This window comes from Pollicipes pollicipes, unplaced genomic scaffold (genome assembly GCF_011947565.3).
Source record: "Pollicipes pollicipes isolate AB1234 unplaced genomic scaffold, Ppol_2.1 Scaffold_7261;HRSCAF=8764_pilon_pilon_pilon, whole genome shotgun sequence".
In the NCBI taxonomy this organism is placed as follows: Eukaryota; Metazoa; Arthropoda; class Thecostraca; order Pollicipedomorpha; family Pollicipedidae; genus Pollicipes; species Pollicipes pollicipes.
This window is the reverse complement of record NW_023597054.1, coordinates 30,051,149-30,067,409: the sequence shown is the minus strand read 5'-3', so window position 1 is coordinate 30,067,409 and position 16,261 is coordinate 30,051,149. Positions and strand designations below refer to the sequence as shown.

General features: G+C 47.7%; 1 protein-coding gene across 1 annotated transcript in view; it reads left to right on the top strand.

Moving 5' to 3' along the window:
• Positions 1 to 4,640: 4,640 nt before the first annotated feature.
• LOC119111286 (homeobox protein Nkx-3.2-like) overlaps positions 4,641 to 16,261 on the top strand; it is a 27,285-nt gene continuing 15,664 nt past the window's right edge. Inside the window, exons 1-3 of the mRNA XM_037235103.1 lie at positions 4,641 to 4,656; positions 5,484 to 5,546; positions 10,883 to 11,088. Coding sequence (XP_037090998.1) covers positions 4,641 to 4,656; positions 5,484 to 5,546; positions 10,883 to 11,088 — 285 coding nt within the window. The remainder of the gene's footprint in view (positions 4,657 to 5,483; positions 5,547 to 10,882; positions 11,089 to 16,261) is intronic.

Genomic DNA, 16,261 nt, shown 5'->3' with positions numbered 1-16,261 from the left:
CTCCATTTCTACATATTTTTAACAACATAAAAGTTAATACAAAATGTTGTGATTTTGTACCGTGTAATGGTAGCAATGCTGGACCTGCGTTTTCGAGATTCGAGACCAGTAGGCGGAAAACCAAATTTTCCTCACTATCTTGGCAAACAATATTGTCAAACAACAAGGCGGCAGGCAATTCTAGCTCATGAAAGCTGGAAAGCTGAAAAAGTGTTATCATACAAACATTTCATGTTTCAGGTAGATGAATACCTTAACATGATGGAGATGCTTGCAGACATCTTCCAGCAACACGAACCTCACTACCTTTGACCACAATGAACATGTTAAAGCTGTACCTTGACCTTTTTCGATGGCATGAAAGATTGAAATTCATTGGAAAGTCCACTTAACGCTTCTAGCGGTGATAATTCAGTGAAGTCGCTTTTGTCATGCGTGGCGGTATGCGCCGTATGGGTGCGAGCGTAGCTCTTTTAGGGAAAGAATGCTCCAATCAACGGGACGGAAACGACCAGCACGTGTGACAAGTAATGCGCATCTGAGACAACCCAAAATAACACGAAAATCATGTTTCAATAATTTGCTTATCATAGGCATAGGCCGTTGCTTTGGTGCCAGTCTCTACATTTCACCGGTAGCAAATAACATCACTTATCATCACAATGACCGAAAAAATAACGATACGTGTCCTCGTTATTTTAGAGGCGCTTCGCGGAAACAAGAGGCGATTGCGGAAAATTCGCCTTCGTTATGAGCAACAAATGCATTGAGCTCCGTGGTCGAAGGCTCAAAACACGCTGGAAGTCAATCAATACTGAAATCTTGAAACAGCACGGACGAACATTACCGTAGCCTTAGCAAGTGCTGTGTTATCGTATTTGTTTTGACTTGGACAATTACATGCCAATCGTGAGGCCTTTTCAGTGTCAGTGCTGTAAACTGCAGCTGGAATTGGACCATTGTGTGATGAACCTTCGTGAGAACAAGACATGTACCAGTGAGAGGCTGATAACACAGAAATAATGAAGGGATACAATTCTCTTTGAATGAGTGGGCGTTATTCAGCTCATAAAATGTCAGTGCTCAGTTATATCCGCTTTTATTCATTTTTTCTGGATAAAAACTAGAAGAATGTGCAACTGACACAATAAAATGTTGTGAAAGTTACGCTCCAGGCGTCAAGCTTCAAGATATAATTCACATTATGCCAGCTCATACGCATAAATGCACCCTACTTGGACTTGACTACATTAAGTGCTGCTTCACACCACAGCCAAGTATGTGGGCTTTAGCCCAGTTATGAGCCGGTACAGAATCGAATACTGGCCACCACTGGCATTAAAAGTTATCCAAAGAAACTTTTGCGGTTTCCAAAATGCAAAGCGTTTCCCTAAATTTCTTAATAAGCTTCGTATGTTACATGCCTGTTTTCTTTAACTCAATAATGTTGTATTGCCTCGCCGTTGGGCAAATTTCCATTATCCTAAGAATTTTGCAGATTGATGTCACGAGTCTAGTATAGCGCCACGATTGGAAATGATTTAGGAGGTTATTGTTTTTAATGAAAGTTGTACGTTTGCCACTTAAGTGTACCTTGGTTTCGCCTTATATGCATAGATGCCTATATAACCATACTTATCTGACATCTTCCTCGCTATCAACTCTAGACAGCCTGTGACCCTTCCACGTCATGCAATAATGGCTAAAGCTGGCAGTGAATGATCGTCAGTGAACCTATATGTTGTAAATCAGAGCTAAAGAGGTGAAGGCTGGTACTGGAAACTTATGGAACAATGAATGTATGCTGATTGCATTTGTCAACTTTCAAATAAGATTACGCTGCAGCCGTGCTCTCATTCACTATAAGAATCAGGGCCTGTTCGACATAAAGAGCGCATCTCGTTATTCCGACGACCATTATTGGATGCAGTCCCACCAACTCATACGCCTTTGCACCTCATTCAGATCTTGGCCTACAAACGGCATCAAACAATCATCAATGAAATGTATGCTGATGCAGAAATCAGCGGGAATGGCAGAGCCTTTGTGATGTACATATTGGTGATAATAACATATTTGGTCCTCAATTCCTGCCTTTTTTGTCACCCATGCAGGTAAAGAACTATGAATGCTCAACTCACATTCAGATGCAGCAGAAGTGATGCTAGAGGTTTGAAACATTGACACACGATAATTATATTTCGGCAAAAACAGATGAGAACATCAGTCATTATACAAGAAAACATCACATGAGGTGTTACTATCACCACATTGAGATTTGTGTACTTATTTTCATCACAGGTCGCATGGCATGCAAATTTTCAGGAAACATGAGGCTCCAGCACTGATAGTTGTGGATGGTGCAAAATGTTGCAATATCGTGCACATGATGAGCCTGCGTGAGCATTGCCACAGAGACGTTTTGGAAATAAAGCTAAGAAGGTTTGTTTCTAAACCTCTGGAAATAGGTAAGCAGCCTACTGCCAACGGTAGAATAACTGGCCACGCTGTCATTGACAACCAATCAAGATTGTCTTAATTGCCTTGGAAGATAGGCAGTTGCATGGTAAACTGCCACAGTTTGGCATTCTTACGTAATTCATTTTGTCTGAAACCTTGGAAAGAATCTGGAAGAGAACTGGAATGAATGCAATTCCAATTAATTCTAAATGCTCATGTGGCTGTCAAGTGTCCCTGATTCATTTTCTAAAAGTGTACTCAGTTGGCATTGCAATCAATTATTAATCAGTTATGATCAAGAATTGAGGGCAAAAAGGCAAAAAAAGGCAAAAATGTTATCCTCAAAATGGCCTTCATCAGCGTTCACAAAAGTGCTGACGCACAAAACGGACGTCGCTTGACCGTAAACTGGGGGTCTGCCGGGCTATGAGCAGTTTTTTCATGCGTTGCTGTGACAGCGGCCAGACAGGTAAGCCAAGGCCATATAGAAATAAACAAATGTAATGCATTGGTTCACATGTGGCATGGCGCGTTGCCAAAATTAGGTTGAGTTACCAATATTTCTACAAGTAATAGTGAGCATGCATGCCAACTATGCTTCACGAACCAAGTGGAACAAACTGAGTTCTGCAGTTAGTTCCTTGCCAGTGACCAGTAATGGCTATCTACCTAACAAGTAACTTGGAAATGATGTTGAAATTCCTAGAAGGCTAACACTTAGACAGTGCAAACACAGCTTTCACATATATGCTAGGTCAAGCATGTTTTGAAGAACGGCGAAATGCGGCAAGAGCTTCGAGAAGTGGGTATACTTGACTGGCCAATAGCATATAGCTCGTAAATATATAGAAAGAGATTCAACACTCTAACACGACCCCCTAAAGCAAAAACAATCTAGGAGGGGCGCATTCAGCCGGGATAAAGTTATAAAAAAATAGACATACCTCGGATATCATCTACGTAGTTTTTTCATTCAAGTTCGGTGCGTTTTGAGATTATTCACTAGTTTCTTGCGGGCGCGCCATTCATAGTAAACGGCCATAGCTACGCATGGCGAAGGCAAGGTTCTCTGTCTTGATCAAGCGCTTAAAATTATCCAAAATTTGCCATCGGCCTGGAAAATTATCTGCGATAACCATCCGTGTTCGTAGTGCCAAATGACATTCCGGAAAATCAAACACTCTGGATAATTGATTAGTTGCATTAGCTCCATGATCAGCTGCCAGCCGAGCGTCGCGGGCATTTTATACTCGGTGTGAGCAAATGCGTTCCGGATGGAATAATTGTTCAAACTATTTCCCTCATCTGGTGTGTTAGATTAAACAAACAAATACACTAGACAAGGACGATACTCGGAAGAGATATTATATCCGTGATAGTGATGCCTTTTCTCAATCTTGCCTCAACTTTGTAAACAAATGCGTGTTTGCACAATGGCCGCAGTCAGGGTGTTCCAAACTTGCTGTCAGTGATAACGAGCTCCCTTATTGGAAGACCATTTGCAGACACCAACGATACGCTCGAGATAGAGGCAGAGAATAAGTGGTGAATAATGTTTTGGGGTCACCCGAAAACTTTGTCTGCCAGCAACAACTTGGAACACTTGAAATGTTTGGTCAATGGAAGTGCATTTACAGGGACGAAAGACACCAATCGATGTAAATGGAAGGTCTCTGCAAGCCTACGTGCACAATACAAACTCCCAGTTCGACCAGGCACACTCCTTTCAAACGTATGACAAGAGTGGGAGATCTCCCCAGCCCACGCACGTCACGTGAAAGTTCAGCGTTAACCCGATACTGGTGCATGTAAAGCAGTGACGTTAAAAGAGGCTTGGCCCAACCATTGCCATGATCGATCCTCACTCTGATCCGGCACGTACGAGCTATTGTCACACAAACGACGAGGTTTTCAACGTAACGTATCTGAGTGGTTGGCGGGTCCACATGCACGTGAGGCGCTAGGTAGCTCGCCTTCGGCGGACAAATCCGAGGCTGATTCCAAACCAAAGGACAGCAGATGGTGTTTGGGAGGGCTCGATGGTGCTGTTATTTCAACGAAACCTTTTCAGCGGAAATTCAGCACCACATGTGTTAAAAGAGACCAGGTATCATGAAGGTGATTTTGTGAGTGCAGTAGGCTATTTTGGAAGCAATCAATTTCAGCCTGTTTCCACCGAAATGTTCACGTTTAAATGTGAGTCTAACAGCTTCTTAGACAAATGATGTTCTGTACGGCGCTCTTGAACTGAAAAATAAACAACTAGTTCCAGTAAATGGTACCCAACCGTTGCCTTCCCTACAATGCCGCATTTGTCACAGACGATATCAATGCAACGGATACTTGCTACGTCACTCACCGGCAGGACAAGAAACATCGCTCAGCGAACGGCACCGTTAGGCAACGCGTGTGTACCTGCCGCCCCGGGACGTCGACGGCGCGGCGCGGCTTGAGGGGCGCGCCAGAACAGCGCCGTTGACAGCCGATACGGCCATCGCACCAAGACCGGTCGCAGCAACCATTACACCGCGCGCCGCAAACGTTGCCAGATAAATCGCTTGCCGGCTGTCGGTGACAAATTGGCCATTAAGCCCTGCGTTAAACACACAAGCCGCCTGCAAAACATGCCGGCGCCTCCTAATCCGCCAGCATTTGTCGGAGCGACGGGCGCGCTGATTGGCCGCACTCGAGGCAAGCTCCGCCCCCGGCCGGCTCCCGGATGACAAAGCGGCCGCTGAGAGGGCCGAGGGTCGCGGGGCCGGCGGCCGGCGGCGCGGCCGGAGGGCACAGTAGCACGGACGGCGGTGGGCTGGGGCGCGGGGCTGGCGCGAGGAGCGTCCCACACGGAGCGAGCGACATGCTGGCCGTCAGGAGAGCGAGGCGCTGCCGGCGCTACCGTCGCCGTTTCGATGGCCAGTATCCTGGCGCAGCGGTCGGGCTGCTCGGGCGCCGCGCAGCACTGAACTGGCGGCCGGGGAGACGGAGCGTGAGCGCCAGGAGCGCCGGCGCGCGGACCGCCGCAGTCCCGGCCGAAACGCCGGCCGACGAGGAGCCATCGACCGTCGACACTGAGGACGCCGAGATAGGTGAGTGGGCGCGGGCGGCCCTGCGAGGCCCTGCGATCCAACAGCAGTCCACTGCCTACGAGGCGGGACGTTAGACGGACCGACTGCAGGAAGAGCGAGCTGTACGTGCGCACAGAGTGCTCCGATGTGATGAGGACAAGGTCTCATTTCAGCTGTTTAGATAGACCCGGGACTGGGCAGTAGATCGAGTGATTCACGCGCAATAATCCAGTATGGGGGGTACAAAGTTCACAATTCACCATCCTTCCTTGAGTCAAGTTAGCTAAGAGCGTAATCCCAAACAATCCCTCCTCTGAATGCTCGAAAGATAAGACACGCACTGTGTCTTCCGTAAAAAATCTGCTTCTGAGTTCTGTGAGCGGAGGTGCGGAAAAGTTATGTTTGCACCCCAGATGTGTCAGCCACAGCCAGTACACGCCTACATAGCTGGCGCTTTCATCTTTTCCATTGCGTGGCTCCTGGCATCAGGGCTTGGCTGAGTGCCGTGTTTAATTCAGACAGCTAGCGGATAGAAGTAAACCTGATCCCCAAAGGCGTATCGCCTTGCGCTTTTTCCCGCGCTTGTATTGCTTTGCTAACGCGGTTTGGCTTGGCACCCGATCGGGCCTACGAAGGCCAATCACATAATTGTTGCCCCGATGGTGCCCTGTTTATGAGGAGCGGGAGCAAATGTTTTCAGGCTTTCATTTCCTTGGGGTATAAATTGTTTTTGTCGCAAACGATACTCTTTTCGTTACTTTCCAAACACGTTGACTAAATGTAAGCGACCTTTTACTCCAGATACATACCATACATATTCGGCGCATTATGGACCGCTGCGGTAATCAGACACAACATAGGGGCACAGTATAGCTTGCGAACATCACGTAAGTGTGGACCCAGTTGGGACCAACCTCACGCTTGTTGCGTAAATGATGCCTTGTTTTGATCGAACGGGATGAAATCTTTACAGGCTCGTACTTTCAGGGAGTAAAATTAGCGCCTACTCTTCATCAGTCCTCGAGCTCGTTCAAGTGACTTCTTATTCACATTTCACTCTTACTCGCGCGATAAATTCCTTGCGTATGATTGATTACTGCAGCGACCAGACACCATTTTGGAGTACGAACGTTTAAAAGTGTCGTGATGAAGGAGAAGGAAGGGGCGGGAACCACCCCCGTCTCACATTATTCCATTCCATGAATAGGCTTATATTAGTAGCAGTATATGGTGCTAAGTGATAAATACGAACCTAAGGGGAGGAAGGGAGGGACATAACCCCGCTCTCTTGGTTGCGCCCATGGAGGTTACGACGCTGAGCATCACTGGAGGAGTGGTGGTAGGGGGGGGGGGGACAGGTCACACGACCCGTGAGGGCCAGTATTTGCCGAGATGGGGAGCGGCTCCGTCCAAACAACCACTGCTGGAAAAAAGACAACGAATGATCCGAAAAGTGACAAAGAATGACCATTCATCACTACTTTTATACCCACTCATCCCGTACGCCGTTACCTCGTGCTTAGGACCCCTCATCTCGGAACGTATGACGCCATACTGTCGTACCGTAACAACCGAAATACCAGGCACATGGCACAATACGACCACTCAGAGCAGAGAGTGGGAATGCGCTGTAAGGTGTTCTAATGACCAACGCTAAATCACCTTATCTCGGCCCAGTACATTGGATTGCATCTGCACTTGAACACATTCATTGTGTGCATCGCCACACGAACACTCAGAGGCCGTCACCGGACGCCGCACGGCGCGGTGCTTGGCTGGGCGGGACCTGGCGGCAGCTCGCGGTGTTGACCAACAGGCCACAGTGACTGCCTGACACGACGGCCGCCGACGTCGGGCTGCCAGCGCCCTGCTCAGCAGTTTACCGCAGACGGAGGCGCGCCGTCGGCGGCAGTCTCCGGTCACCTGAGCGGGCAGCGGCCGGCGCTAAGTGGCCGCCGCGCTCGGCCGGGTCGCCGGGTACCCGGCCGCTGGTCGGGCGCGTGCTGAGCCAGCGGCGCGGTCACACGGGAGGAGCGCTGGCGCTGGGTACGGCGCCACTGTCGGCGGGCCCGGCCTTCGGCTGCAGCCAACGCGCCGATCGCCGTGTGCCACAGCGGTGGAGGGGCGCACCACTGCCGGCGTATGGACAGTGGAGGGGTGCACCACTGCCGATGTATCGACAGTGGAGGGGCACACCACTGCTGATGTATGGACAGTGGAGGGGTGCAGCGTTGCCGATGTATGGACAGTAGAGGGGTGCAGCGCTGCCGATGTATGGACAATGGCGGGGCGCACCACTGCCGATGTATGGACAATGGCGGGGCGCAGCGCTGACGATGTGTGGACGATTCACTTGGCTAAAGTTAATTGCCTTGCACTGCAGGGCATCATGAGGGATTTATAGGGTTTGTCGCAATCATACAGACTGCTAGGTAGAGCGGGACTGGTTATTTTTTTGGAACGAGTGGAAGACGTACAGGGACGAGGGAGGCTAGCGCTGGGTAGCGACTCGGCGTCCTGTCGCGCACACAAAATGTGAGTCACAATGAACCGCAAACGGACAAAAAGACCACTTTGCATCCGGTGCTTGCTGAACATCTGCTGGGGCGTCAACCCCAAGCCATCTGTCAGCGCTCCCTGACGTACATTTTTCATGGATACCCTGTCCCAGGATACCTCTTTTGTCCGTCTGGACCAATGATGAGCCACATCGTCATTTTCCCCGCCCTAAAAACATGGTTAGGGAGCTAATACGCCTGCCTTTTCAGTCTTATCGGGAATGGCGTCCATACCCCGTTGTTCTCCCTTTTCTCGCTGCTTCGGTACTTCCTAAGAACGTGGGTCCGGGAAGCAGCAGCTCCCAACAGTTTGTCATGCGTTCTGCATCCGGGAAGAATGCTGCATCACATCCTGCAACTGTGCACTTGCAACATTTAGCTGAAGCCAGATATCTGCAACTCACCTTCATTTGCGAGAGATGTACTGAAATGAAAAAAATACGCCCGAAAAACCTAATGCACAGGGTCGACCAAATCGCGTCCCTGTACAGTGCCGTTTTAGAGGGTGGTGAACAAAAGTCGATGGACGTAAAACAGAAAATGGCCAAATCTCGTTATAAATCACATTTGAAAGCAGGCAAGGTTAGCAATTAGGTGCCCCACAGAATAAATTTGTTGGATTTTTAAGGGCAGACTTTTTTCTGCTTCCGCAAACAAAAAATCATAATCTTTCGCATGGTTTATTGACAGACGGTCATCCGACCCACCCACATCATGTACATATTAATCATACCCACCAACCTACAAGATTAGAATGTGATTTTTGAGGGGCGGAATTGCGATGCCAAACACTTCCTTATTAGCTGCGCTAAGTCCGTACCAAACCTACGTCCAGCAGGATAATTTAACGTGGTGAGGTGGTGAAACTGGAATGGCTTAATTTGCCAGTATTGAGCCACACCTTGAACAGAAAACTGGCTTACTAGAGATTTAATCAGGTAACAATGGCAGTAAAAATAATTGTCTTCCTTCACGTCATCTCCTTTATCTCCTATGAATTGTTCACTCTTGGGTGCGTGTCAAACATGTTTGGGCGGCTGGCGAATTAATCTAATATATGTGTGAAATATGTGCAATTTGCAGTTAGAAAATTCTGCGGAAAAATTAGTTTACATTTAGGCCATAAATGTCATCTTACAAGCTTATCAAACACGAAGGAAAAATGAATGTATACCACATCTGTATGAGACCAGGAGGAACAAAAAATAGGTAAATAAGCTCAAAGAGTTGTGGTTTTTGTTAGAAATTTTAATCAACTTATTGGACTACAAATCGAAAATGGTGCTTAAACAGTAATATTTAGCTTTTAGATTTCATTCTGAAAACCTTCTTGAATTTTTCACTCCTGCATTTTGGGAGTGGTGGTTCTTTTCCCAAACTAAAGGCATTGCAGCTACCCGTAGATTGCCAAAATTCGGATCAAGGGGTCCTTAATTCAGAAAACCCAGCAATGTGTTAAAAGTGTCCCATCTTTGTGGCATGTTTCAAGAACATACTCTATTGAAACCTCAGGACTAGTTATGTCTAATAATAGCGCTGGGTGGTGCCACTGCACCACCAAGACATAACAAGAATATGGACTTTGATGGCTTTCGGGTCCAAATTACGCTGTCAACGTTTTGTACAAGCACTACATTTCTTCCCTGCAGTCGCGACCACCGTCGTCATGACAACAACCGCGCGCGCCTCTACTGGTGCGAATGAAGGAATGTTTCTGGTTTGCCCATCGTGCAAGGGCCTGTTACAGAGAAGTTGATTGGTTCCAGGTTGAACTAGTGCGTCACATGGACCATGTCATGCTCCCATTCCCAAAGCCAGAGTGCACCTCGAAAAGGGCCACCGTGTAAACGACAAAGGGTTAGAAATCAAGGCCATCGTATAACGTTTCGTGAAATCCGGAGATAAAAGCGTCATATTCGCATGTCTTTTTGAATAACCAGAGTGTTTTAAGCTTTCGTAGCATATGTTACACGAACATTTTGGTACACATCACATCACATCACATCACATCGTTTACAAGTGTTTCTGTGATGTGTGCACACACCACAGAAACACCCGTCGAAAATGCCAGGCAAATGGAGGGCATTACCTTCATGGTGATGAGCAGGGAGTAAAATGAGATTTCTCCCGAAGGGTCGGCTACTTCAAATCACAAATCTGAGCTATGCAGTAGGACGTCGAGAAAACTGGCATTACCTACTGAACAAATCTAATGCGTCTGATGTAACAAGGAGCGAAAAATACAATAAAGGTGGAATACTCCACAAAAAGGACCCCAAAAGACACAAAGAAGCCTCTTTACAGCAAACAGTAAAGGGCCTCCCTAAAAAAGGAGGCCCCTTTGCTGGCTCGGGGTGCTCGTTACGAACTAGAAGGCCTTGTTCTGGGTTAGAAGGCACCATCAATGTTCACAGGAGGCCCTTTTCTGGAACAGGGGGCCCCTTTCCTGCATCAGATGGCCGCGTTTCCAGATTGGGATGGCCTGCTCTGGGATAGCAAGGCCTCTTGGCCAGATTTGGAGGCCCCTTCGCGAGTTGCAAGCATCCCTTTCTGGATAAGAGAGCCTTCCTATGCACCAGCAGGCCCCGTCTGGAAAAGGAGGCTCTGTTTAAGGAAAGCAAGACCCTTGGTTGAACAATCAGAACGCCCCGTTCTGGATTTTCTGCTTGTCAACATCTATTTACTTGGATATGATGCATGTACATGCATGTGCCAATTCGCTCTGGGGGGTCATCGGCTGGCCGCAGGCCGGCCGATGACCCCTGACCCTCCGTGACCCTCAGCGACCTTGTTCGGCAGGTGGAACACCCGGTTCGCTGACTGGGGAGGTAGCCGACGACTGCAGGGAGGAGGAGGCTGGGGACCGCCCGCGCAAGAAGCGCTCAAGAGCGGCCTTCTCCCACGCCCAGGTGTACGAGCTGGAGCGGCGCTTCTCGCACCAAAAGTACCTGTCCGGCCCGGAGCGGGCTGACCTGGCGCAGGCGCTGAAGCTCACCGAAACTCAGGTCAGTGCGGTTAGAAATGGATGTCATTCGATGGACGAAATGGGGTCACGGCTCAGGTACGGGTCGGTGGGGTCGTGGTCTGGGTGTGGGTGGAATGGAATGACCACATCACAGGTTGCAGGCTGTAGGTCTCAGGTCGGGACAAAAGTCGTTTGGGTTAGGGATTTTACTGGACGGCTCACTCAGACGCAGGCACAGGCGACTGGAGTAGGAATGGGACGAGACTAGGTCACGGCTAACTCGAGCAGTAGGTTTGGGTTGGGAGGGAGAGAGTCACAGCTTGTTAGGTGCAGGTCAGTGGGCCAGTCTGGAAACAGACAGTGTGTTTACTAAGTTATACAAATTAGTAACTGCATCAGGCTGGATCGAGAGCACATGTTTGCTTGTGTACGAGCTGGTGGCGTCGTGTGCTAGAGTGCAAGTGGGAGTAATCGTGACGTAAATGCAACCAAAGCATCAGGAATCACCCAGCGCGCAGACAATCGACCACAAACGGGTCTCAAACCGAAATTTAGGCTACCTGGTCAGCGTGTACGTGATAACAAATAGGCGTCCTGAATGTGCTGATTTCTAGCCGGTGAGCCTGAGCAAATGCTGTATTATCTCCGAAATACCTCGGCTAGAAATACAACCATTCATCATGCACACATTCTGTGGATGTATCTGTGCCATGGGTGAAGGGCTGGTATTCAAGATCTTCATTAGTTAGGTAGCAGAGTATCTGACATGCCATAAAAAGGTTTGGAAATCGATTCCCTGATGTTATATCTACATTTTCTGCGCCACCTTTTCGCATGAGCGGCATCATACATCTGTACTTGGCTGTGCGATGTGGTCTGGGGACCAGAGTGCGGAGATAGCGCAATGCCCGTTTAAAAAGGCTTGTTGTTTGCATTCTTACAAGAACGTTGTTTTTACAAAGTATTTGTTGTAAAACTGCATATCAGAACAAGAAAAAGTAACAAGTGTATAAAGTGCAATAAAAAGTAAAAGTAAAGAAGTAAGTGCAGTATCTTCCTTTAGTGCATGGGAAAAAGGATAGTAAAAGCGTTTAGAATACATATGCACTTAGCGCGTGACAAAAATCACTGGGTTACGTTCCCAGCATGACATTTTCCTAAAAGGAACTGAGATGAACTTTCACATATGGCAGAACAAAATGTAAGCGAAACATATTCTTTTGGAACTATGAAAGAGATCTATGAGGCCTGGTACGTCCAAAATCACAATTTTCATTGAATTATTTTCTCAGTAACCATCATAGATATACAATACCACTAGAACGATAGCAGCGATTTGGAGCCACTTGCGAGCATCAAAAATTGACAGGGGCATCAGCTGCAAAATTGTGTAGACACGGTGGTCAACCACGCAAAGCTGTTAGCATCCGTGTCTTTAGAAATACACGGTAACCGCCAACCATTTCACCCCCATATTATGAAGTCAGTCTGCATTTCGAGAGCACAACTGAAATAGCTAGGGTTTTAGGACTTTGACAGCGATCATAAAGTATTGTACCTACCGATGACAGGAATTTGTCACATTCTTATGGAATGGTGTTGTCTGCTTTGAACTCAATCCAGTTCTTCTCTGCAAGTTAAATCATCTCGGGCTCATTGCTTCAGCAAAATTGTCTTGATTAAAGGGAACATCGTCATTTCTGTGATTTGTGTAAACAACCTCACTTGATCAGCCTTCCAAAAATTCACGAATGGAACAGCATTATTTGTTAACACAACATTATAATGTCAATGATTATTTCCCTTGAGTCATTCCTCAATTCCCTGTACTCAAGGGTGAGTCCAAGGGACAACGAGACGGCGCCCGCCCGTCCCTCGACGGTCGCCAAAATCGGGCATAGAATCACACATTTTTTAAGGTGAAGATTTGCGCAAATTTTGCGACAAGAAGTTTGTTTTAGAAGACGCCTTGAGGGAAGGGAGGAAAACTCAATTATTTTTTTTAAAAATCAGAACGCCTTTTTATACTTCGCCCTCACCCCACCCCAACCCACAAGCCGGCATTACCTACCACCAGATGGCGTTCTGGATCTGCCGTTGTATGCACTGTCATGATAGGGATGTAAAGCCGCCGGAACCGGCATGTTTGAATGGAATGCGTTGGCACTGTACTGCTTTGTACTGAGTTAAATGCAAGATGGCCGCCGCCATGCCCACCTGTCCACCGACACAAACGCAGTTCCAAAAGGTATTGGTCGTTGGTCCTGAAGGTGATCGAATATGCAGTCACTGAGCGCTTCCCGGGCGCACCTGCAAAGGGTGCAAGCTAAGCTGAAGTGGAGGTTCCCTGGACTGTAGATAACACGTTCGCGACACTGACCGGCTGACCGGCACAAAAACATGAGGTTCCGGGACAGCCGTATCTAGTGCCACCGAAACCATTTGCATAGCCCATTGTCGTTATTAATGGGATCTGGCTCGCCGACTTGATGACTGTGCCAGAAACTTAGGACCAGTGCCATGGAAACCCTGCTATTGCGAGATCAATGCACTCCGATATCAAACGTGGAGGGTCGAGGATTGCGGCTGATGAAACTTTGCAGAGCGGGCTCGGTAGCGTGGGAGGGCCGGTACTCGGTGGCGTGGGAGGGCCGGTACTCGGTAGCGTGAGCAGGCCGGTATGGTAGCGTGAGCGGGCCGGTAGTCGGTAGCGTGGGAGGGCCGGTTCTCGGTAGCGTGAGCGGGCCGGCACTCGGTAGCGTGAGCGGACCGGCACTCGGTGTTAGCGTGAGCGGGCCGGTACTCGGTAGCGTGAGCGGGCGGTAGTCGGCAGCGTGAGCGGGCCGGTACTCGGTAGCGTGGGAGGGCCGGTACTCGGTTGCGTGGGAGGGCCGTACTCGGTAGCGTGGGAGGGCCGGTACACGGTAGCGTGAGCGCGCCGGTGCGTCCGGCGACAAGCCTACGTGCATCTTACATGAAATTCTGCTGTCATTGAAATGCATTTGTCAGTCGAAGAAGTGCTATCAACGAAAGAAGCACAAGGCTTCTCCAAGTTCTCCTCAGTCATATGGTAGTTTTGGTTTTGGTAGGCGTCCGCTCTGCGTGCTGTGACATTCCTGCACAATGTCTGGCTGTAACATGCACCCGGGTTGCCAGTTTGTGAACTCACTTAGGTTAAAGTTTGAGGTTCCCAGGTCGTGAACTTTGGGTCAAATAAGATCAAAAAAGGTCAGGCTCCAGGATGGTTTTCAAAGTGCCCCAGAACCTAGATACGGTTCTAAGCAAAAGATCACATGCTCATTAAAGGTCAATGACCTTGGTTGACCTTTTGCGACACTCCGTTGTTGCCTCAGATTGAACGATTCCCTGGATATTGACTTCGCTGAATACATGGCCTGACTTTGACCTGCGGCAGGTCAGCGACCTGACAAGGGTGCATCTAATTTTTTGTTATAGTCTACGATTTGCTATTCATGTTTACAGCTATGCAAATTTGGAGCGGCTACGCCGCGCTGTTCGGAAACCATCCCGGAAAAAATCTTCGGGGATGAAATTAACTCGCCTAACCCAACCGCGATTAGCATGAGCTCCAAGTAGGTGAAGGTTACATGTGACGTTTATAATTATGACGGTTTTCGGCTGTAGAATTGTGACCGGAGGTAGCGCTGCAAAGAAGCAATTTTTCCGTTGTTCGAGTTTGATCAGGCTGGCAGGGCTATCTTGGGTTCATAACTGTCTGATTGTTCCTCGGAAAATAAAACGTCAGAGAGCTGCTAGTAGACCTCCCTCAAACCGCAAGATTCTGCGTGACGAAGATGGTCCAGGTATGAAAATAGTATGTCAGCGTAGCATGGATTCCGCACAATATGGGCTCGATGTCGCGCACGATAACGTAAGTTCCTAGTTTCACGAAAGAGTTGGGATGAGTTGTTAGTATTGCGAATTGAATATCGTACTTGTATCACAGAAGTTTGGACTACTGTCCACGTCTGGTGTGCCAATATTTACACAACGTTTTAGCCAGTTAAATCTCCGGCCATCGTTAGGTGTTATTGAGTCCTCAGAAGGGTTCGATGATGATTGGCTTTCAGCCATATATGCATCACAACCCGAAGTCTGTCACTGGAGCTACTGGAATTCGAACCAGGGTCTTCTAATTTTGAGCCCCATGCTCACCGACGGAGATAATCAGGAAGAATAGCTCTGAGATAACCGGGATAAATGTGCCGCCTCCTTCATCTTTCCGCATTACAGGTCGGTGCCATTCATCTCCTGGATATTGGGATCATTCCGCAGAGTTAGTTGCTTATTGTGTTGATGCTTTCGCTTGGCTTACTGATAAAGTTGTTGGCCAACGGTGTGTGCCGCCTCCTTGGTCTTTTTGCTTCGAGAGTTAACGGACCGAAGCGATGTGAACATGCTAACATATCAGACCACAAGATAGTTCGAACAGTTATTCCATCCATGATATAATTTCTTGCTGGGTGGTTTTGAAGGTGCTAGGACGGTAATATATCCAACTGAAGTATGTAACGTATATATTTACACACACAGCTCAATTCAGCGACTTCAAGATAGTTAAGTGAGGATAAATTACATCGCGGTACGCGTATACATACATATATATATATATGTATATATATATATATAAATATATATATATATATATTATATATATATTATATATATATATATTTATATACAAGGTACGATTATTCGAGGGCGAATTTAAGCATTTAGTCTCGACGGTTTTGCAGCATTCTGGCGCAATGCGTGTTCCAACGTTGGTAGTATGGGTTCCATCCTGTCCTTGCACGTTTAGATACTTACAAGAACTGCCTTTATCAGATAAGTTCTGTGCATACATGCGTGTATATCTTCATGTCTTTGGAGTTATTTGGTTCAATTTCTGTTGGGATCCTTGATCTTTGACCAAAACCACAAATATGTGCACTTGGAACCGAAAGCATCCCCTTTGCTTTGTTAATGTCACAAGCGGTGGAAGTCACCAAGCATCTGCGTTATTTAAAAAAATGCAGCTGCTTGTCCGATTTGTGTGTTCCTGTTCAGAAAGGCTGCAGAGAGATGAAGAAGCTGGTTTTTCTGGTTTGTTTCACTTTACTGCCCCGGCATCGCACGCTAGGACAGAACAAGCGACACCAGCTCTGTATATTGACAACAAACGCATTCGTTTTGCTTGTTTAGTCGAGTAC